Here is a 24264-nt window from a genome sequence, read left to right as displayed (position 1 = left end):
TTTGCTCTTCATTAACCACTCCCCCAACACGTATTTGAGCCTGGGGGCTACCGGTGCGTGCTTGGCTCTCGGTGGGTGAAAACACATCGACCGAAAGAAGACATTTCTTAGACCACATCCTCATTTGAAATCGATCCTTCTCCGAGATTTGAATTTAGAGCACCCTTCTCCAGCCATCGTTTCTAACTCAGGGTGGGCATCAGGGCCTCCTGTTGCTCAGGTCCCACACTTCACCCCTGCCCATTGTGTGTAACATGCCGTTCTTGGCCTCTCGCCAGCAGGTAGGGTTCCCTCTCCTTCCTGGAGCTTCTGGTCTGGTAATCCCGTGCTCATTCCCCTTATTTTGAAAAGATGGCTTTGCATGGGGTAGCTACGTGACAAGATACAGGTTCTTCTTCCTCTCTGAGCCTGTTTCTTCACTCATGAAACATGGGTAATATGGGATCTTAGTAATGACATAGCACATGTGAAATACTCAGCATCGTGCCTGGCACGCAGTAAGGACTCAGTGAATGTCAGTTGTGGTTTGCTCCTCGGCTCCAAATGTCATGTGACAAGAGGCAGAGGCTGGCATGATACAGCTAAGATTTAAGGCAAGCTGAGGTTTGCCAGTAACCAGGAAGAGGCAAAGAAGGATCTTCCCCTAGAGCTTTCTGAAATAATCTCACCCTGCCTCTGAATAGCGAGAGTATAGACTTCATTTATACTTTGTTTGAGAGAGCACGAGCAGGGGGAAGGACAGAGAGGGAGAGAATCCCAAGCAAATTCCATGCTCAACAGAGCCCGACGTGGGGCTCGATCCCACAACCCTGGGATGATGGCCTGAGCTGAAATCAAGAGTCAGACGCTTAACTGACTAAGCCACCCAGGCACCCCTTCATCTGTACTTTTAAGCGAAGAGAAATATTTCTACATGGTTTGTTAATTTACTCAGAGAGGTGTATTTAAAAATTTTTGGGGGGGGGGTCAATTAATTCATTTGAATCTTAAAATTACTACCCTCTTAGTAATTCCCAGGAACGCCTTGTGTAATATAGAAATCAACTCTTGGTTTGCCTCTTGCTGGGACTCTCTCTTCATACTACATGCTTCTCAGGGCTCCCACCCACCCCAGTGGCTTTGACCACCATCGTTATGCCAGAGACCCCTCAATCTTAATACTCTACAAAAAAATCTGCCTTTTTGTTTCTTCCCCAAAAAGCTTGGGACAGCGTTCTGTACATTGGATGCTAAATATTGAAATACAGACGTAGGGGGCGTCTGGGTGGTTCACTTGGTTAAGCGTCCGACTTCAGCTCAAGGTCATGATCTCGCAGTTGGTGAGTTCGAGCCCCATGTCGGGCTCTGTGCTGACAGCTCAGGGCCTGGAGCCCTGCTTCAGATTCTGTGTCTCCCTCTCTCTGCCCCTCCCCCACTTGCACTTTGTCTCTCAAAAATAAACACTAAAAAAAAAAAAATTAAAAAAAAAAGAAATAGACATAAAAGGACCATTCTTAAAGATTAGATTATTTTAAGACTGCTTTGAAGATTAGATATGAATAATTACGAAACGATTCTATAGTCTTACTACGTGGAAACAAGCAAATGGATAAAAAAAATATCAGGTTAACTGCCTGAGTGCTTGAATAAATGAGTACAAAAATGAATTTTAAACATACTTTATTTACAAATATCTAAATACAACGTTCCATACAAAATATATACATGTGTGTATTTACATATTCTTTATGAAGTCTATTGACTTGAATTAAATTTTGAATTCACGTTTGGAAAACTTTCACGATTTCTTCTCAAAGTGAGCATTTAAAAATACTATGGACATAGACTTGCAAAAACAAATAACATGCTAAGGCACAGAAAAGGAAAACAAAACAAAACAAAACTAGTTTACAACTGGAAGTGATTAGAAAGGACCTGAGGCATCTCACGCACTGTCGTAGGAAGCAGGATTCTTAGCGTGTTCACTGATAATGCAAGCTGGATGGAAAAGTTCCTATGTGACAACGGTTTGTTTCTTTACAGCTTCTGCAGTTTTCGGGCCAAATCTGACAGTGCCACAGAGGCTCTTTGCCCTTTATGTAAACCAAGATACTACTGTATTTGGTTGATGTCGACAAAGAAACGGCTTCTAAAATCATGATCTCTTCATGAAATCGAGGCAGAAAAACCGTCTGGGGAAAAAGGTAGATCCTTCCGAGATGGCACATCTTCTCTGATCTCAGGAAAACTCTTTGGAATCTGCTGTAAGTCTGTAACCGATCAAGGATTCCTTACCGCCTTCATCCACCAGCAGATCCACTAATACGTGCGGCTTGTCATAACCAAAGGAGGTGGTCGTGTTTCTCAGCATTACGGACTCCTGTTCCTCGGTCTTTATTTCAGGTTTACTACTTGGGGGAAATTCTGAGTCTGAGAAGCTCTGCGGTTCCACAGTGCCGCTCTCGGAACCATTTCTGGAGTGATAGGAGTTTAAAGCGACAACACAGGTTTCAGACTGGTTACTATTTGAACGGACAGAATTCTCTCTCATTACCGGGGTCTGAGGGCTATCAGGAGCCATGTCAGAAATAGTCCCTTCAGGGGTCACCACTTGTAGTTCTTCGTGGTGTCCCATTTTTTCCAGACTGTCTTCAGCGGGCAGATCGGAAATTGTCGCTGGAGACAACTGCTCTTCCCAGACCATCTTCTCATTTTCTGAGACAATCGGTTGGTAGGTGATGGGTGATACACATTTTGATTCAGATTTTGTCTCCGAAGATGCATTTTTCACCACAGAGAGCTAAGGGAAGAAAAATAAATGATGAAACATAATGAATTATTAAACTTAAGTGCACATCCTTAAAAAGAAATGCTCTAAGAATAATGGTCAATGAAATATACTACCAAATGGTATATTTATGGTAATAATATAATGGCATCTGGTGGTTGCCTTTTCTTGATTTTTTTTTTATTTATTTTTTTTATATATATGAAATTTATTGACAAATTGGTTTCCATACAACACCCAGTGCTCATCCCAAAAGGTGCCCTCCTCAATACCCATCACCCACCCTCCCCTCCCTCCCACCCCCCATCAACCCTCAGTTTGTTCTCAGTTTTTAACAGTCTCTTATGCTTTGGCTCTCTCCCACTCTAACCTCTTTTTTTTTTTTTCCTTCCCCTCCCCCATGGGTTCCTGTTAAGTTTCTCAGGATCCACATAAGAGTGAAACCATATGGTATCTGTCTTTCTCTGTATGGCTTATTTCACTTAGCATCACACTCTCCAGTTCCATCCACGTTGCTACAAAAGGCCATATTTCATTTTTTCTCATTGCCACGTAGTATTCCATTGTGTATATAAACCACAATTTCTTTATCCATTCATCAGTTGATGGACATTTAGGCTCTTTCCATAATTTGGCTATTGTTGAGAGTGCTGCTATGAACATTGGGGTACAAGTGCCCCTATGCATCAGTACTCCTGTATCCCTTGGGTAGATTCCTAGCAGTGCTATTGCTGGGTCATAGGGTAGGTCTATTTTTAATTTTCTGAGGAACCTCCACACTGCTTTCCAGAGTGGCTGCACCAATTTGCATTCCCACCAACAGTGCAAGAGGGTTCCCGTTTCTCCACATCCTCTCCAGCATCTATAGTCTCCTGATTTGTTCATTTTGGCCACTCTGACTGGCGTGAGGTGATACCTGAGTGTGGTTTTGATTTGTATTTCCCTGATAAGGAGCGCCTTTTCTTGATTTTTAATAAAATATACTATATTAAGATTAAAAAGAAGTTTTTAGAATTTTTAAAAAGTCATCCGCCATCCAACTAGTCTATGTTGCTTTTTCTATGTGACTTCACACATATACACATTACATCTATAGCCGGAGAATACCTACTTATAGAATATTCTCACCATTCGCCTTCATAATTACAATTTTTATTATAATCTTCACTGCCTCCTGATTTCTCTATCCTGATTGATTAACGTAATTTCTCTGATCGTAGATATTGAAGTGTTTCCTATTTTTATGATTTATGGAACGTGCTGAAGTGAATATTTTTACACATCTTTTTATTTATGAAGCGGCTTTATAAGAATAAATTCTTGGGGTGCCTGGGTGGCTCAGTCAGTTCAGTGTCCCGACTCTTGATTTTGGCTCAAGTCATGATCTCGTGGTTCATGGGAATGAGCCCCACGCTGGGCTCTGCACTGACAGCAAGGAGCCTGCTTGGGATTCTCTCCCTCTGTCTCTCTCTCTCTGCCCCTCCCCTGCTTGTGTGGGTACTCTCTCTCTCAAAATAATAAATAAACATTAAAAAAATAATAATAATTTCTTGAAGGTAGAATTACTAAGTCAAAGGCTGTGGCACGTTTATGACACTCCTACACCCTCTACCCATTATATGTTTACCTTCCCACCAGCGCTGGATTACTTTTCCCACTTTCCACCAGTTTACTACTAGTGGAACTACTGAATATTCAGGTTTATTTTTCCTTCTCTAGTGGGTGTAAAGTTATGGACTGCAACGTTGCGTTCTACTTAACTACTTACTTACTTAGTATGGACAAATACTAGAATTCACACGTGAATTCTCTCCTGTTGAGAGAAAGGTGTTTTCAATACAAATTGAAAAGTCTCCTTTGCGTATCATGGATATTGTTCCTGTTATATTTCATCCAAGTAGCTACGATCCTGTTACCTGTAAATGGGCTTTTCATTGCATAAAGGCTTTTATTTATTTTTGGAATGTTTATTTATTTTTGAGAGAAATAAATCACGTTTATTTTTGAATGTTTGTTTATTTCCCACGAGGAGGGGAGGGGCAGAGAGAGAGAGGGAGACAGAGAATGCCAAGCAGGCTCCACACTGTCCGCACGGAGGCCGACACAGGGCTCAGACCCACGAACCGTGAAATCATGACCTGAACCAAAGTCGGGACGTTCAACCAACTGTACCCAGGGCATCCAGGCGTCCACACAAAGGCTTTTAAATACTAGACATTAAAATGTGAAACTTCCAGTCTCATGTGTGACCGCCTTTTCTTCTACAGTCCAACCGTAACAATAGTGTTTCTGTATTTTGAGATTTTCAAACGCCATGCTTTCTTGATCTTGGGCTTTGGCACATACTGTCCCTCAGTACCTGCATAAACTCCTGTCTTTCCATCAAGATTGCTCAAGCCTCACCGCCTCTAGAAAGGCCACAACTGACCAGCACCCTCCAAAGGTGGATGAAGTCCTTGCTGGCCTGTATGGAAAGCTCTGTGTTTGAACACTGTTCACTCACTGAATACTTATCTTTTTCTCCCACTACTCTTGAAGCTCCTTAACAGACTTATCCAATCGTGTTCTTGTTTTGTGCATATACGAAAGCACACGATGTGTAGTAAAAATTATGGGGTTTTGGATGGGTGGTAGATTGAGTGATTGACGATAGGTGATACGCTGCTGAACATCATTCTACTTAAAAAATTAAACAACTATCAAAAAGGTCCAAGTTAATGTGTTAGTGTATATAATTAAAGAAAAATATTTAAATATTTTACCAGGGACTTTGGTAACATGATGGTTCTTCTCTTAAAGGGATTAATCTTCTTAGTGTAACAACATACAAATACCACGACGAGAACTACAAAAAGGGAGAGAACGGCAACAACTGGAACCCAAACAGAATCTAAAAAAAAAAGGGAAAAATCACAAATTAGAATTAAGATGGAATGCTGCTGTCTCTGTGAAATAGTTATAAAGCCTTAGTGCTTTGCCCGTCAGGTGATTAATATGGTCCGGACTGCAAAGAGCACTTGCCATAGAAGTCCGATGAGGTGATCAAAGACTCAGGAGCCTGTCCTAGAGACCAAGGTGATTCTTTCCAGCTCTGCGATTCTCCACTTTCTGCAACCATACCTTCATGATGCAAAGTGGCTAGAACAGATTTTTCATAACAGTTTTCTTGCTTTTTTATTTTTTAATCTCTTCTCACGTGTACTTTTTTTGGAGAGACGGACAGACAGACAGACACAGAGAGTGAGTAGGGGGAGGGGCAGATAGACAGGGAGACACAGAATTTGAAACGGACTCCAGGCTCTGAGCTGTCAGCACAGAGCCCGACGTGGGGCTTGAACCCACAAACTGAGAGATCATGACCTGAGCCGAAGTCGGACGCTTAACCGACTGAGCCACCCAGGTGCCCCTCATAACAGTTTTCTTCATGCCCTGAATATAGGGTGTTTCCAGAGTTACAGTTTTCTCTCCATTAACAAGGCAAAAGAAAGTTTAAAAATCGATCCCTTAAAAAATTCTGGCAATATCTATACCTTTTAAAATAACTGAATCCCACTCCTCAGAATTTTGTTACATTTTATATTCACTTCTAGATGGCAAGTACTTGTAAAGACACACAGACCCACACATAACACACACAGACAGGAGCTGTTGCGCAGGAACTAGGTGCCCTTCAACACAAACCAGAGACAATAACATACAATGGGAAAGATTTGTTTCAGAGCACATTTATAATCACTGCTGTGTATTCTGCTCTAATGCTGCTTTTTATTTTCAAAGCACAATCTTCCGCGTTCTAGCTGCACAGTCCTCTCTTTCAAATGAACAGTCCTCTACAGATCACGGTGGTGTTTGACCTCTCTACTGGCATCTTATTACCTTTGATTTCGATTTCAAAGTTACCTTTTTGGAACAGCGACTCTGGAAATTGCTACTAAGGGAATGCTTGTATAACACATTTTATAGGATGTGGAAAAAACGAAGTTATTACGGCAGTAAAGATCAGATAATGACATAACTAACATCAGCGCTGTGTTTAGAAGCACAGTCCAGGCAGGCAAGGAAACTGAGCCACAGTGGTGCCACCATGTGGCCACCGTGCCAGCCCAGTTTATAAACCACATTTTTAAAAACTAAATCTAAGGCATCTGCATTATTTCGAATTTTGTGTGTAAGAACTTTATTTTTCAAAACAACACAATCCAAGAGAGTGTAAGATGCACTGCATTGCTTTAAGTCACCTATTTGAAACCCTTGTCCTAATGATCTAAAAGTTATCAATATTAGGGGCGCCTGGGTGGCTCAGTCGGTTGAGCGTCCGACTTCAGCTCAGGTCACGATCTCGCGGTCCGGGAGTTCGAGCCCCGCGTTGGGCTCTGGGCTGATGGCTCAGAGCCTGGAGCCTGCTTCCGATTCTGTGTCTCCCTCTCTCTCTGCCCCTCCCCCGTTCATGCTCTGTCTCTCTCTGGCTCAAAAATAAATAAATGTTAAAAAAAAAATTAAAAAAAAAAGTTATAAATATTAAATTTTAGGCCTTTGGTCTAGTTCTTCAGCCTAGATTCCCATTCTTCAAAAAGGTACTTGTAACAGAAAATTTTTGTTCCCAGGAGATATGTTCTCAAAACAGGCTGACAATCATATATACACAAAGACAGTTATCAAAGCATGATCTATCATAGAAAAAATCTGTAAGTAATCTAAAAGTCCAAAATTGGGGAACAATAAATAGTATACACGTTCTACATGATGAAACAGTCTAAAGATCTCAGAAAATAGAATAAAGTATGTGAAATAAAATGGAAAAATACTTATAATAAATACTTAAAGCAGTACACAAAATTATATACACTATACAATATGATCACAGCTATGTAGAAAAAGAGAACAGGATGAGAAAAAAAAAACACCAAACTGTAACCGAATATTTGGATGACAGAACTATCGATAATTTTGTTTTCTTCTCGCTTTTTAGATTTTATAAATTACCCGTAATGAACATTTAAATTTCATAACTGCAAAGAACGGCCCTAATTTCAGCTAAGGTAGGTGCCCCTTGAGAATGTTAGTCCTAAAGTTCTATTATATGTACCCCCTCACACAAAGAAAGTATGATGAAATAAACTTATTTTTAAATAAACTTATCAATATTTATTTTCGGATATTAATTTCTAGTATTTATCCAGTTCACATCACATAAGCCAATGAATATTTTTGCTATTCAGTTTTTAAACTTGCCACCCCCACAAAGAACACTGTAATGGGTACATAGCACCTTGCCATGTGGAAATAGTTAAGCTGACTTCTGTCGCTACGTGTAATCCTGAAGTGCATGCAGTTTTAGGTGTTGTATTTCTTTCTTTCCTAGGTCAAAAGGTCATCATGTGGCTTTCTTTAATCGGCCATTTTATATCTTTTAATGCCTGAGAAATGAGCTTATTTGTACTTTTGAACTTCTCTGAGGAATGGAACCATTGCAGATTTTTAAACGAACAGAGATTTATTGAAACTGCCTCTTTTCAACACCTAGCTCGCTCATCACTCCCTGTATTTAGGACAAAACCAGCAGAAACTTGCCTTCCATGTGTTTGCCATCCAAAGTGGTAACACAAAGTTCTTTGGACTGTTCAGTTGTAACAAGCCATGTTTCTGAGAATCCTTTTGTCCAAGCACAGTACTCAGAATCCAACGAGGACACTGGGACAGTTAGATAGCACTGAGTCTCATTGCAATTATCTTCCTCTACATCCGTTTTATATGAGGTCTGCATGGGAACAAACGACAGTGAAAATGTGTGGCTTCTTTTATTCTGCAAAAACAAACAAAATCACCTACATTTACCTGATCAAACCCCTGAAGAGAATATATGGGATGAAAGTTGAACCATGTCTGAAAATAGCATTGTGGATATCAAATAGTAAGTCAATTTTGTTGTATCTCCAGTAAAATGTCCTTTTTAGGGATCATACATTTTAAAACTCAAATAGCAAGAATGTTCACTGGTCGTCGTTAAACCAGCAAACGTTCATTAGTCCCATTCCAGTAGTGCTAGAAACAGGTGGGGAGAGCTATAAACCCATCTGTAGGAAGAATAAGAAAGGTATTTCGCAAAGACTGTAGCAGCTCTTGGCCGTGGTACACAGAAGGGACCGAGGCAGTCTCTGGCAGTTTACCATTCATTCCGCCAAAGTGTGCGCATCACCTGTGCCAGGTAGGGCCTGAAGACACGAAGGTAGGACAGCAGTACCTGACCTCAAACAACTTCCGCCAGAGCCGAAAGAAATGTGAGTGATGAGTAGTGCAAGGGGGACCGTTAATGGAACTGGGAATATCCAAACCACAGAGGAGCAAACAATCTTCCGTGTCAGAAAAGACTTCAAAGGGGAGATGAAATGCCAGCTGAACACTGGAAAATGAGTAGAAATTTGCCAAAGGTGAGTGGGCGGAGAAGGGCATTCCGTAAAGAGCACGGCACCCGCAGGGAACTAAGAACACAACAGCAGTTCGCCAAAGCACAAATACAATTCGGGTGAGAAGGGACGGGGAGACAGAAAGCTGGAAAGGACGCAAGAGGCCAAATCACGAGGGTCTCGCAGGCCACGCCACGAGAGGGAATTCAGGCCTTAACTGTGTAGCTGGTGGGGATTTGCTAAAGGGTTTCAGGCGGTGAAGTACTATGGTTAGATGTGCACGTCAAGAGGACAACTCTGCTAAGCATCTAGAGTCAAGTTTTAAAAATCTAAGTCTGATGTCACTCCTCCCGCTTAAATCTTCCCAGAGGCACAACACCTCAGTCAGAATAAAAGTCAAACCCTTCCAGTGCCCCACCGGATGTGGCCCCCCCAGTGACCTCTGACCTCATCTGCTCCCGGGCTCTGCTGAGTCCCGCTGCTCTTCACGTGCCCAGTGTGCTTTTGCCAGATTCTCTGCCTGAAACATTCTCCCCAGACGTGCCCCCTGGAGCTCACCTCCTAACCTTCCCCTGCACTGGCCGCAGTAACACCTTCCCTGCTCCAACCACCCTACCGAAGACCACTAGCGCCCCCAATGCTGCTGCCCATCTCCCCCCTCCCTGCTTTGTTTCTCTGCTTCACGCATCACCAGAGGTTTGTCTAGAACACGCAGAGCATGTGCTTGACAAACACTATTAAATAAAGCAGCGGCAGTGCCGTGGAGAATGGATGGACTAGCACAACTCCAGTCCAGGCGTGGGCAGCACACCGGTGCCAGAATGCAAGTACATCCCCACCGCAGTACTGCTACTTTTTCTTTCCAAAACAATGATTTCCGATCACAGCTTCATGTTACGTTACATCACTACCAATGCAGAAGGAAAGATTAAAATGATCCTCACTTTGCCAGGGAAGAAATAAACAGGTTTAAGACCCTCAAACAGGACCATGCTGTTAAATGAGGCAAAGACACCAGTGCTAGTGATGAACTCCAAGCCAGTTCCCTCCACCAGCACTCGTTTAGGTCGTGTTTCTTTTTTTTTTTTTTTTAACATTTATTTATTTATTTTTGAGAGAGAGAGAGAGAGAGAGAGAGAGAGAGAGAGAGAGAGAGACAGAGCACAAGAGGGGGATGGGCAGAGGGAGAAGGAAACACAGAATCCAAAGCAGGTTCCAGGCTCCGAGCTGTCAGCAGAGCCTGATGCGGGGCTTGAACTCACAAACTGTGAGATCATGACCTGAGCCAAAGTCAGATGCTCAACCGACTGAGCCACGCAGGCGCCCCTAGGTCGTGTTTCTTAACAAAACCTATGGTAAGGTCTATGATCCGTAAGTCTTGTCTGAATGTTCATAAGCATTCTACTATGGTTATACTACATGCAGAAACAACTTCGCGTGAGCAACAGAAAACCTGCCATTTTGGAAAAGATGAAATAGAAACACATACCTCATTTCCATTTATTCTCAGATGCACCTCGTACTTGAATGAGTAACAATTTTCTTCACCATATATGGCTACTGGCTCCATTCCACTTATAATAGCTAAAGGGTGAAATATGTCAATAATGATGTGTTTTTCCATGTTTCTGATGCCCAGTTCAGGTGGTCCAATTTTCCCTGTGGTTGGGGGAGGGGGGGCAGGGACAAAAAAAAAAAATGCAGAATTAGTATTCCCCTGGAACTTTATAATACATTGCATAAAACTGCCAAAATCAATCAACCTACTTTTTCTGTTGTTGTTCTAAAGCAGGATCATGTTTAAACCATTCCACAAAGATCTAGATGATATTCTATATGTTCTTAATAAAGGGGCGCCTGGGTGGCTCAGTCGGTTAAGCATCCGATCTTGGCTCAGGTCATGGTATCTCACAGTCTGTGGGTTCAAGCCCCACGTCAGGCTCTGTGCTGACAGCTCAGAGCCTGGAGCCTGCTTCGAATTCTGTGTCTCCCTCTCTCTCTGCCCCTCCCCTGCTTGTTCTCTCTTTCTAAAATAAATAAACACTTTTAAAAAATAATTTAAAAAAATGAATGTTCTTAATAAATGTTTAATTAATCTCAAGCAGGAAGTATTCTTATCTAACCTAAACTTCTCTTTAGCAGTTTAAATTCTAGTGCTAAAGGAAAACAAACAGTTGGGTCATGAGCTCTGGTCCTGAGTTCTGGTAAAAAAAAAAAACAAAAAAAAAACCTTACCATAATAGAAGCTCTGTTAAGTTATTTTTCCTTTTCCTTTGGTTCTGGTAGATTAAAAAGGAAACCTGTTCTCTAAAAAATGTTTCAGAAAAGGCATTTTAGTTACCTTTGAACACTCACTGAAACTCTTTGTACCTCCAACACCTATAGATGTCTGGCATGAGGCTCGTATAAAAGTTTGCTAAATAGATTCAATTTTTAGAGTGAAAATCAAAACCAGATATTTATTCACTTCACAAATATTTATTATGTGTCCCTGATGCTTGAGACTTTGCTGGTGAGCCATTTACCTATTCTTCACATATTTATTGCACACTTACCATGTACCAGGCAGGTTTATTTTTATCTTCAGGGCCTGGCATATTTTCTAGCACATAGTGTGCCCTTGATAAATCTGTGTGGGAAAAATCTAATATACAGATGGGCACAGTTCACAGATAACAAAGGCATGGACTCGAGGGAATAAAATTATTTCAAGGGCAAGTGGAGGAAGGGCCAATGGAAGAGACTGGGTAGGCACAGCTGAAGCGTAGGAGCAGAATCAAGGCCATAGTGGAAGGAAAGACACGTGGCAACTGAAGAAGGGAGAGAAGTTGAATGGCAAGGCACAAGGGCATAGAAGACTAGGGAGGAGTCGCATGATTAATCACTTCTTTACCCACAAGTGAGGGTAGGAGAGCTACAGGTAGGATTTCAATCAGAAAAGAGGAATTGGTGCTGAAGATTCTGAAGCTTAAAGTCATAACTCAGATCAGGTATGCCATGGGGATGCGATGCTGGCAGGAGAAAGGGCTGACAATCACTGGGGTTGAGGAGACTGCAGAAATCTAAAATTTCTTAATGTATTAAGTTGGTATATAAAATTCCCAAGGGCCTTGGGGACTGGGCACACGGAGGAAGAACGAGAGCAGGTGCCCCTGGCCTTGGTAAGTGTAACTGAGCAAGGAGCGTTGGAGGAGGGGAGTGGGGGAGGCCGGTGCAGAGCCCAGCAGGGCAGCACCGATCCGTGTTTACAGGGAGTAGAAATGCAATGGTTTAGACGGGGCATAGTGATGGGCACCTCTCATCCCTATTTTGTGGAGCTCAGGGAAAGAGGAAGATACAAACTCCCTAAATTCTTCCAAAGGTTTCCTGGGCATTGCGATAATTTTTAGCAAGTGCTAATAAAAGCAAATACGTACAGAAGACGTGTGTCAGTATTTTCAAATTTCAAAATTCTACTCACCTTGTTTACACAAAATAAATTCTTTGGACTCTGCATAGGCTGATTCTTTTTGTCCAAGTCTAGCTTTAATTCTGGCCCAGAGAGAAAGTGATGGATCGGTAATTGCGGAAAAGATATTACAAGAATGATGAGAGGTATTGCAGGCATCAACCCAGATTGCCTCCCTAAAATGAAGACGAGTAAAGAAACAAGGATAACTTTTGTTAATCTGTACACTTCAATCACCTCTGTCTGTGCTTTGCTTTTCACTCACAGCATGGAGCTGGTAGCTGGTCGAAAGAGCTAAGAACAGGACGGAGAAGCCGGACAAAGGAGGAAGCCCTTACTCTGGTTAGAAGTCCTATAAATTCCTTTACAATAAAGAGGCTCAATTCAAAATACAACACCTGAACAAAGTACATTCCATATGTAATTGTAAAAAATCTGGTCTTTAAACAATTCTAGATTCTATTAACATCGATAATCATTACTTGATTGCAGAACCTAACACATTACAAAGACTCTTAACAGGAACTCCTAAAATTCTTCTGAAATTCTCATCTTTCTGCTAAACAACACATTCACTATGGCAAGTAAGATGACCTCACTTTTCATACGAATTCTAAGCTTTATTTGTCATGCCTTAAAAAATTCTGAAAGTTGCTGAGACTCCTCTACTTGAATTTGACAGGAAGAAGAACTAAAAGGCAGGAAGTCTTGTGAAAATAACTAATTTGCGTCCTTAGAGCTTCTGGAAGTCTACAAGCAGTTTAGGAAGTTCTGCCACATGGGAAAGGAAGATGATGGGGCAAAACACAGTCATGGAAAGTACAAAGACCTAGGCAAAGTAGAATAAAAAGGATGAAAAGAGTTAACACTTACCCATAGTTCTTTACCTGTACGATAAAAACAGGGGTCTGTGACATGGTCGGGTAGTCCCAAGATAGGACAGTATTAAAGTTATAGGCCTTAATTTCAATATTCGTTGGTTTTGGCACTGTAAGAGATTCAAAAAGTAAAATGGGCAATTGTAAGAAACTAACATTAACATTAGAAAACCTCACAAAGAGCCATGGTAGCCGAACACGTATTTTGAAGAAAGGTAGAATTTGCCAGAACAGACTATACAATTATTTAATTGAGATGTATAAAAATTAATTTTATTGGAAAATGTATAGAGTTCTGATTCACTTTAAATTACTGAAACAACACTGGGATACACGGGAAATACAAGTATCGTAAAGGCCATAAATTCCTCTCATGTTTTGGGAGTTTTAATGAACAGATGCACTACCTGTTGTAATAATAATCCTGAATTCGTTTAATCACTAGCATTTCCTATATTTGATACCACAGATTGCCTTCAATGTCTAGAGAGCTGGCTACCCCAAGCGATGGCCAATTTCAGTCTAAAATACCATCCGGGCTCTCAACTCTCTACTCGGTATCGTTACACACGTTCAGCACCTCGTCTCTAGCCCAGGAATAGCAGCCTAATAACGGCCTGAAGGAGCCATCCACCACTTGAGTTGCACTAACATTTTGCTCTCTGGGGTGTGCAGGGCTTTTCACAAAACACGTCCAATATTTCTTCTCCCTTTTGCGCTTTTAAACCATTTTAGAAAGGGTTTGCTAACATGGGAGTCCCATGAGAGAACAGAAGAGGCAGAAGTCACTTTAACATCTTGTTACTATTTATGAAAAGCAGCCACGTATTCCCCCCTGCTCAGTGTAGACGGCTGTTGTCTATCACCCCTTGGAAAACAAACATACACATACATCTCCTCCCTTCCTCCTTTTCTTTCTCCTTCCTTCTCTCCCACCCTTCCCTTCTTTATGAGCGAACATGAAGATACAGAGTTGGTGATACGACCTCAATTTTAAGATTATTCAATCCTACCTATCTGAAAACCATTAAACATAATATAATTACAATTAAAATAAATGAATAGCAATGCGGTCAGTGCAGTGGCTTACAAACATAAGTCATCATCAGCCTCAAAAATTCTAAGAGAGGGGAGCCTGGGTGGCCCAGTCAGTTAAGCGTCCAACTCCTGATAACAGCTCAGGTCTTGATCTCAGGGTCATGAGTTCAAGCCCTACACTGGGCTCTGCGTTGAGCATGGAGCCTACTTAAAAAAAAAAAAAAAATCTGAGAGCTAAAGTGTTTTGTTTTTTTTTTTAAAGGTACTCCAGCTGATAATGATGATTACTTAGGGTTGTATAAAGTGGATGGGGCTCCAATAAGAAAAATACTCCCTGGGCTGGACATTAGGAAGTGTGGGTTCTTTCTTCGCTATACTGCTAGTCATTTCAGATTTCCTGATCTGTCACGTGAGGTGTTAATTTCACATATATAAAGTATTTCCTTACTATTAAAGGAAACACCTCCTAGATTTTTTCCCAAAGCAAAAATTCCAATATTCAAATCCAAGCTGGTGCATTGCTTTAATTTCCAATTATTTCACACTCATATTATCTTTTTTAAAAATCTTTATTTATTTTTGAGAGAGAGACAGAGTGTGAGCAGGGGATGAGCAGAGAGAGAGAGGGAGACACAGAATCCAAAGCAGGCTCCAGGCCCTGAGCTGGCAGCACAGAGCCCGACACGGGGCTTGAACCCACGAACCGCAAGATCATGACCTGAGCCAAAGTCAGATGCCCAACCGACCAAGTCACCCAGGCGCCCCTCACACTTGTATTACCTTTTTAAAGCAGAACATGGATCAAGAATTATTTAGGTAAAAAATACAGACTTATGGGCAATTAAATTCTAAGGTCTTTCCTCCCCCCCCCCCTTTTCTGGCTATTTTCTTCCTTGATATCAGTGGTTTTCAACAAGAGATGATTTTTTTTGTCCCCGAAGGGACATTTGGCACTGTCTGGAGACATTTTTGGTTCTCACTACTGGGTGTAGTGATAGGGTACTCGTAATTTTTTTTTATTATTTAGGAGGAAAAACTAATTTAAAAACAGATTTTTTTTGATACTCCAATATATTTTTCATGGCTTCTCCCGCAATGAATAGCTTTGATTACTGCCAAAATGTCTAACTTCCATATTACTTATTAAGTAGTGTGACAATCTGTGCCAAAAGGTCGAGATTACGAAGCTGGGAGGATGTCTCACAGATTCAGATACTACCTACTTATCCTGCGTATGCGCTTTCTGCAGCCTGTGATCAGACACCTGCAAGTTTTCCATTTGCTCTTCCTGAAATACAGCTGACAGCTGTTGGTACCTATCATCTTTGGTTCTCTAAGCAATTTCCTTGCAGGTGAGCCAGAAAGCACTGGCCTTGCCAGATTTAGCCCTGGTTCTTCTCTTTTGCTTTTTGGTAGAGCAACCATGACCCTACTTAGCAGGGGGTACCGAAGCTTTCTTTTTCTAGGTTTTTAGAACTGTTTGTATATGCTTGCACCTTAATTCATGAAACGACCTAGTCTCAAACAGTTTATAATCTGTGGTTGAGAAGGAAATACAAGGCACTCCCCGCCCCAGGTTCAATTCAACATTAATATCAAATAATATCCACACATACACACCTAATTTTCAACCTAAGATAGGTACTGGATGCTAAGAAAACTCATAATGAATCTGAAATTCTCTCAGAAGCCATTTCTTAATTTCCGCCTCCTTTGCCTCTCCAGAGGCTGAGAATTTTCAAACCACCAGGTTCTGGTTCTTATTAACAGTCATTCTCCTGACTACTCTCTCTAGTCCTGCATTTTACTCTAAGAAGCAAGAAGAAACCACGTGGCACCTTCAGCACTGCTCGGAGACCTCCCCGCCAGGTCGTGCCGGGCACCAGGCACATTTCCTATTCTACAGACTCCCTGTTCCTGAAAGCCCACAGCGTGGCTAAGCTTTCTGCCTCTGGTAACTAGGACCTGACTTCCTCCAGTTTCCAGTAAAAGTGAGTTCTTCACTGCCTTTTGAATCTCTTTAAAAAAAAAAAAAATTATGCCCAATAGGAATGACTTTTAAATTGTATAGACTCCAACTGAGATTCCTGTATTTGAGAAACAGGCATATAGAAGCCAACCTATATAAGAGTATTAAGTAAAGTGCATTTATATTTAAGAAGTTACTGAATCATAAAACCACACAGAACAGTGGACGTGTATCAGATTAGTTTTTAATGTGAATCAAATGAGGTTTCCCATAATTTAAGCAGAAGCTTGCCCTGGTTAGACTAGAACAAGGGCTTAAGTCACAGCTTTCAAAGCAATCAAGACAGGCAGGTGGTGGAAGGAGGAGGGTCCAATGGATTGTAACAGACAGGCATTACCATTATAGTAAAGGAGAAACTCGGAAGTAACCTGTGGTTTTAATGCTACCAGAAGAGAAACCGTGTGGTTATTACACATCTGCCTTTGTCATTATTTGCCAAACTCGTACGTAAACAGCCATGAGTAGTTTTCTCGTTGTTTCAGAATTTTGTGACCTAAAGTTTAAACTGTTATACATTCAGATTAAAATAATGAAGGCTTATAGCAAATTTCTATTCATAAGAAATTTACCTTCTATCAATAAAAATGTGTGGAGAAACAGCAAGAGGATTATCTATAGAGTTTAGGGAAAGATGCTACTAGAGTATCTAATGAAGTTAAATAATGTTACGGATTTCTCCATCTCTGGAAAATGCGCAACTAGCTTTCTGGGACTCCGGTTCTTTTTGGAAATGGATTCAGTTATTTGATACATTGTGTCTACAAACAACCCAGAATAAACTTCAGCTGTTTTAAAATCTGCTTCCCAGGATGCCTCTTAGGGGATTTAACAAAACTAAACAGAGGAAAGAAGAATCAGTTCTTTATCACACTGGGGGGGGAAAAGGGAGAGTTCTGGTTATAATCAACTGTTTCCTCTTGATAAACTGGGAGAGACAGGATATGGAAAAAGAGCAAGAGGAGGACAGAAAAACTGACGGAGATCAGCACGTGAGGGAGCAGCGCCACAAAACAGGGCAATGGGGATGTCACCGAAGACCAAAAGCCAGAACGGCTCTGTTCTAATTGCTGGGGACAGCAGCAGAGGGGAAGCAGGGAACTACAGACATCTCCAGGTCTCTTCTGCGTGGATGCTAACCGGAGCACAGGCTGCACCTGCCCTCCCCTCCCCCCCCCCCCATTCCATAACCACCAACAGCATCTGCACCGTGACTGAAAAAGCGACAGCCACAGGAGCTCTTCACCAATGTGAACACAGCAGCAAAGACTATAAAAGACGGGCACATCTAAGGCAGAACAGAGCTCTGCAGTCTGAAGACATCCGTTTGACAATCTGCCTGCCAACCTCTCTACGGGAAGGACACGCTGAGAAGCATAAAGAAAGATACAGGGGTCAGGAATTAAATTGTTTTGGGGGATTCTATGCCATCTGACACTACAGGTCAAACATAAATGCTCCAGATGAAAGCATCCAGACCGTTCTGTGAATGAACAACTGTCAGAGAAAAGTTCTAACACTTTCCCCAAATGAAAGATGCAGGGCCACCTGCATGTTTTTACATGCAGGGGTCTTACATGCATGTAAGATGTTTTTACAAAGGGTTCTTCCTTCATTGCAAACTGAAAAATGACATGAGAAATTCAGGGGGAAAAAAGTGAAAAATACCAAATCAAGACTTATGCATTTCTTTTCCAGAATATATTATGATTACCTCCTGAAAGCTTGTATAGAGCTGACAAAATAGCTATTTTCTTTTTCTTTTTAAATTTTTTCCTTTTTTTGAGAGAGAGAGTACACCCAAGCAGGGGAAAGGGGCAGAGGGAGAGATAGAATCTTAAGCAGGCTCCATGCTGAGCATGGAGCCTGACGCGGGGCTCAAGCCCATGACCCCAGGATCAGAACCTGAGTAGAAATCAAGAATCGGACGCTCAACCAATGAAGCCGCCCAGGCACCCCAAAATGGCTATTTTCTTAATGCCTTCCAAATTTTTCTCTTAGCAAATAACAGCATCCTCTAGATTTTTTTTTTTAATTTTCTTTTAATGCTTATTTATTTCCGGGAGAGAGAGAGAGAGAGAGAGAGAGAGAGAGCGCGAGCATGAGTGGGGGAGGGGCAGCGAGAGAGGCAGACACAGAATCCAAAGCAGGCTTCAGGCTGTGAGCTGTCAGCACAGAGCCCGATGTGGGGCATGAACCCATGAGCTGTGAGATCAGGACCTGAGCCGAAGTCGGACGCTTAACTGACTGAGCCACCAGGTGCCCAAGCAGCATCCTCTAGATTTAAAAATAAAGACGTTTTAAGAATTCTTGCACATGTTTCTTGCACATGTTTCAAGTGTTCATAAAAGTTTTGTACATGCAAATACATTTTTTTAATTCAAACATTTCAGTCTTTTCGGGCTTTGAATCATCCATCACTTTGTGAAACAAATACAAAAACAGTCTGTTTTCTGCTTCTGTTGCTTTCTTATACCTTCGGAAAAAAAGGGTCAGAGCTAAGGGTTCAAATAATAAAATAATTATTGTCCATAATGAAATTATTACTCTCTACAAAATAGTTCCTCAGCTGGGTCAATACGATCAATACTCTTAATATCTCTGCAGTCTGCTCGTCTTCCTGTGTGTCTTCCGGATCTGGTTTTGTCATTCACTCTTTCTTAAGCTGTGGAACCCAGAATACGACAGACGTGAATGAAATACAATTCTTCCTCTTCTTCTTAAACAGATGGACATATCAACTAGTGGCTTGTGCTGAATTTATAATTACCCCAAATCCCCCCAGATCTTGTACTCAAACCACCACCCAGTTAGTGCTTATCCAATAAACATCTGCTCAGCCACTTTCTGACCTGAAATGCAGGATTTTACACAGGCTCCCATTTATTCGGTTCCATCTAGAACAAGTGAGCGGCTGAGCCTATTTTAAATTTCTCATAGTTGAAATGGATGAGTTTGATTTCTTTATTTTTTAAATTTAATTATATATATATATATATATATATATATATATATATTTTTTTTTTTTTTTAAGGTAGGCTTCACACCCAGTGCAGAGCCCAACACAGGGCTTGAACCCATGACCCTGAGACCAAAACCTGAGCTGAGATCAAGAGTCGGATGTGCTCCACTTTATTATGCATTGTCTTAGTTAACCCACACAAACCATTGTACAAGGGAGTTGAGATTATTACACATATTTTTACCAATGAAAGAACAAAGGCTTAGAGAAGCTACTTAAAGGCAAGACAGTCTGTAAAGTTTTGCTGGTTTTAGTTAAGAAAAGCTACTGAAGCATCATTTTTGTCATAGTTGAATAAAATAAGAAAATGACCTCCATATATAAACTGGAATTGGAGATGATTATTTGCTGATGACTTCACAAGCATCTAATTCAAGTAGTTTTACCTGATTTATCATACTACCACAACTATATGACGGCCACTGTAAAATCTGAACCATGTAATGAAAGGAAATAATTTCTTTGGAACGGACAACGACTGAATGGGTATCTACCATTCTGATTACTATGTGTTGGGATAACCCAAAATAAAGGGACTCCCGTAGTAAGAAAACTGTAAGCAAACAGATTCGTTCCTGTCAGGAATTCATTTAATTCTGGTTCAATTCTCCTTCTGTTTCTCTGTCCACTTAAAATGGAACCATTAAAACATTGGTCTAGTTCGTATAACAACGGTGTGCTGCTACATTGTATTAGATAGCTTGAGGTTTTCCTAGATATAGAACCAAACTGTGGACCTTTCAAAGTCCATACGGATCATGTTTCAGAATAAGCTGAAAAAGAAAACTATTAGCCTGTTCAATAAATATAATTAAAATGCACTGTCGTAAGTATTCGGAATTTCTGAAATAAGTAAAAATAGGATCCAAAGAAAATCAGGAAAAATTCAAGCACACCCAGAACATTATCCTCAAGTCAGAAAAGAGGCTTTCTCTACTTTATCAGTGGAGAAGGTAAGTTAAGAGCCCCATATCTGTGCGGAAGTACAGTGTGCTCTTTAGGTAATACCCAGAGTGGAAGAGAAAACTCTAAGAAGGGAGACACTGATTCACTTCAAAATATATATACTACTTTTATAGGTAAAACCGTATGAAAAGCAAAACACCACTGATTATTAGACAGCACACACGGGTTCATTCTCCCTATCCATTCCCTAAGAAATATTAACAAAAGCCCATAACTGTAACACAATACATTCCCAACCACTTAGATTTTGCAGAGACCGGCTATATTCTCTTGCCTGCCTTACTGTTCCTGCCAGATTCCCTCATCTGAGATGAACTACTAAATATACCAGTGAAACTCAACGCTATAAGATACACACTGAGTGTGTATTAAGTGTCAGGCACTGGTGAGCCAAGAAAGCTAGCCAAGAGCCAGAAGTAGGTTGTCCTAATGGGTTTTCCTCCTAATCTCTGGAGACTTTATATTTTATTTTATTTTTTTTTATTTTTTATTTTTTTTGAGACTTTACATTTTAAACTAACTTTAAAAGCCTAGGGAACACAGCACAAACTAGGGAAATACACTGTAAAAATCTAGGCAAATGTATTGAAAATGCACTGAAAAAAAGGAGGGTTGGGTGGGGGGGGTCACTAGCTCTTGTGTTTACAAAATGTTGGGGTACAGAAGGCCATAGGAGTAGATGTTCCTATGGGAGCAGACAGGCGATACTCCCAGGGCTGGCTTCAAGGATATGCAAATTGTGTAATCACAAGGGGGCCCACATTGTTCTAGGTGTTGGAATACAAAAAAATGGGAGTTACTCAGTTTCTGCTTTTGAGGATCATGATTATACAGCTAACAGCAAGTGCTAGGCACTGTTGTTAACTTCTCATCCCATCCCGTTTTTACGACAACCATATGATGTAGGTGCTATTGGCATCTCCGTTTATGGATGAGAAATCAAGGCACAAAGAGGCCTGCCCCACTTGTAGAGAGGTCACTGGTACTCAGCAGGGAGCTTGGCAGCTGGGCTCCAGAGTCCAAGTTCTTAATTAACCACTCTGCAAACTGCCATTACCTCGGGCAGCTTCCTTGTCTACAAGGACAGTTGCCATATATTGTGGTCAGAGCCTGGACTTTCACACAAGCTACTGGAAAGCAAGATAGGCTGGCTCAGGAGGGGCCATACTCAGACAGGTGTGGCACATAGTTTAATGCTCCACCTACATCAGGAACCCTAGGTACCCTCTTCCTCTCTTTCCACACCCAAACACCGACTCCTGCTGACTCTGACTTTTGAATGTTTTTCAAGCTGTCATCTCTTCTCCATTTAAACTGCCATTTTCATCAATTCCTCCCGACTTAAGCAGCGGCATAACTGGCCTCCCTCTTTTGGGTCTACCCCCAAACTACTGTGTAAGATGACTATGTAGGTCTTTCTAAATGGCTTCACTGATCCTGCATAAAATCATTTGTCTTCTTAAAATCCAGTGACTGCCCACCAACTTGAGCAAGGTATAGTGAGTGAGCATATTATTTTGTTGGCTCAGCACCAGTACTCCCTTCAGGAACATTATTTCTCTTCTGGGAACTCCCCTACCACCAGCCTCTGTAACATGGTCCTTCCCATGCCAGCTGGTGGCTGACCCAACCAAGCTGGGCAAATCAGAGCCTTCCCCTGGGATTCTGTCAGAACGGTGGAGGCTGCAAGATGTCAAAACCCAAAAGCTGTCAACATCCATGATTCCTGCCAAGTAGGAAAAGGTATCCACATCCAGAGTCAACAATAAGCAAAAGAGTGTCTTGGCACTTTTGACTGACTGGTTCAGCTCTCTGAGGCCCAGATGGCACCTACGCCTTTCTAACTGTTGCTTGGATTCTCTAAGCCAATAAATTCTTCTTTTTGCCTAGGTTAGCCAATGCTATGTTGCTGTCTCTTACACGTGACAATGCACTTCATTAACTGGTTCCTACCTCTCTCCCTATCTTAACTTCCCTTGTATCCTCACACACCTATTCTACAGTGATAACCCTTAGTATTCCACTAATTCAACATGCTGTTTCACACTTCTCCCTCTGCACACACAAGTCTCTCTCTACCTCCAGCTCCAGCTTCAACTCTGGGGTGATCTTTCTCTGGGAAGTCCTCCCTGAATCCCCTCGTCAGAGTCTGGTACCTCTATCTTGCTTTCCAGTGGCTTGTGTGAAAGTCCAGGCTCTTACCACAATATATGGCAACTGTCCTTATAGACAACGAAGCTGCCCTAGGTAATGGCAGTTTGCAGAGTGGTTAAGAACTTGGACTCCGGAGCCCAGCTGCCAAGCTCCTTACTGAGTACCAGTGACCTCTCTACAAGTGGGGCAGGCCTCTTTGTGCCTTGATTTCTCATCCATAAATGGAGATGCCAATAGCACCTACATCATATGGTTGTCGTGAAAACGGGATGGGATGAGAAGTTATCAGTGTGTACCCAGCACTTACTGTTAGCTATCTAATCATGATCCTCGAAAATAGAAACCGAGTAACTCCCATTTTTGTATTGACAACGTCTGGAACAATACCTGTCCCAAGGAATGACTAATTGCTTGTTTGTGTGACTCTTATAGAGCAGTCCAAAGGACAGCTGGATACGAATACAGCACACCTAACAGGAGCTCACAGAGGAAGTCATAATACAGAGGTTTGGACCCAGAGTTGGCCAACGGTGCAGGAGGGTGGGTCTCCTTGACCCCTTCCAAGCAGCTGCTAACTGTGGGCACTGAACAGACACTCAAGACTGATGGGGTTTCTGATATTTTAGATTTAACCCTGTTGCAGGAAAGATTCGCTGATTTCACTGGAGTTCCTAATCACCATTACGCCGAGCTTTGGAAAGCGTATTCCCAGCACTTATTTCCGGAGAAATCTCAGCGAGCAGGAGGAAAAAAAAATGCTCGGAGGAACTAAGCTAAGTGAAGAGACGCACAGCCTGACAAATCCGCTCCTGAATTCACGCACTAAACGACTTCCAGACTTAGATGTAAGATGGCCAGTCACTGCCACTTAATGATTCTCAGTTGGAGAGAGAACAATACTCTCTTAAGGATTTTGGGTCCACCCTAAGAATATTTAAGTCATGAGCGCTGGCCACCGTCTACAAAATGCTGATCGGGAAACTCACTTATTTGAAAATGACTTAAATGGATTGGAGGACCGAGAGGCGAGTTTTGTCATTTCGGCAACAACGGAAGAGGACAGAAAAAGGGAACTTAAGTCCGCGGACGGCGCAGACCTGCGTGGCCTTCCCGGCGGTCGCGAAGACGTTCCGGGGCGACCGGGAACCCGGTGCGAGGTCTGAGGCTAACTAAGTAGGACGCGGCCGCGCGGCGCGTGCTTCCAGATTCCTTAGTCCGGTCCCCTCCGCCCCCCCCCCCCCCACCGGCCGCCGCCCTGCCGAGAGCTACATACCCGAAGACAGCTCCAGATCCGCGGCGTTAATCTCAGCCCTACTCCCGACCTGGAAGACGAGGACGAGCAGAAGGAGGAGAGCCATGCTGCCCGGGGGTGCCTCGAGGTGCGGCCCTGAGAATAGGGCGTCCAGCCTGCAAGCCGACCCCCGCGTCACTTCCGGACCAGAGGACCAACACTCCAAGGGGAGGACGGACCCGCAAGCAGTGGAGGAGCCAGAGTGGAGAGGCGGGGCCAGAGCATGAAGGCGGGGCCCCGGGGGGCGGGGAGACCAGGAGTGGGCCAGGC

The 24264-nt window shown here is 42.2% G+C and overlaps 1 protein-coding gene across 1 annotated transcript; it reads right to left on the bottom strand.

Moving 5' to 3' along the window:
• Positions 1-1899: 1899 nt before the first annotated feature.
• IFNGR1 (interferon gamma receptor 1) lies at positions 1900-24201 on the bottom strand. The gene is made up of 7 exons (XM_047101202.1): positions 23977-24201; positions 13493-13607; positions 12632-12795; positions 10661-10830; positions 8339-8525; positions 5530-5657; positions 1900-2779 (listed from the first exon to the last, which is right to left on the bottom strand). Exons 1-7 carry the CDS (start codon positions 24059-24061, stop codon positions 2219-2221), a joined length of 1410 nt encoding a protein of 469 aa, XP_046957158.1. The 5' UTR covers positions 24062-24201; the 3' UTR covers positions 1900-2218.
• Positions 24202-24264: the final 63 nt, after the last annotated feature.

The sequence above is a fragment of the Lynx rufus genome, unplaced genomic scaffold (genome assembly GCF_022079265.1).
Source record: "Lynx rufus isolate CCGP_SWC_20201006 ecotype Redwood Valley unplaced genomic scaffold, mLynRuf1.p SCAF_6, whole genome shotgun sequence".
NCBI lineage: Eukaryota > Metazoa > Chordata > Mammalia > Carnivora > Felidae > Lynx > Lynx rufus.
Note: the sequence above shows the minus strand (reverse complement) of the source record. Positions and strands in the feature narration are given on the sequence as shown.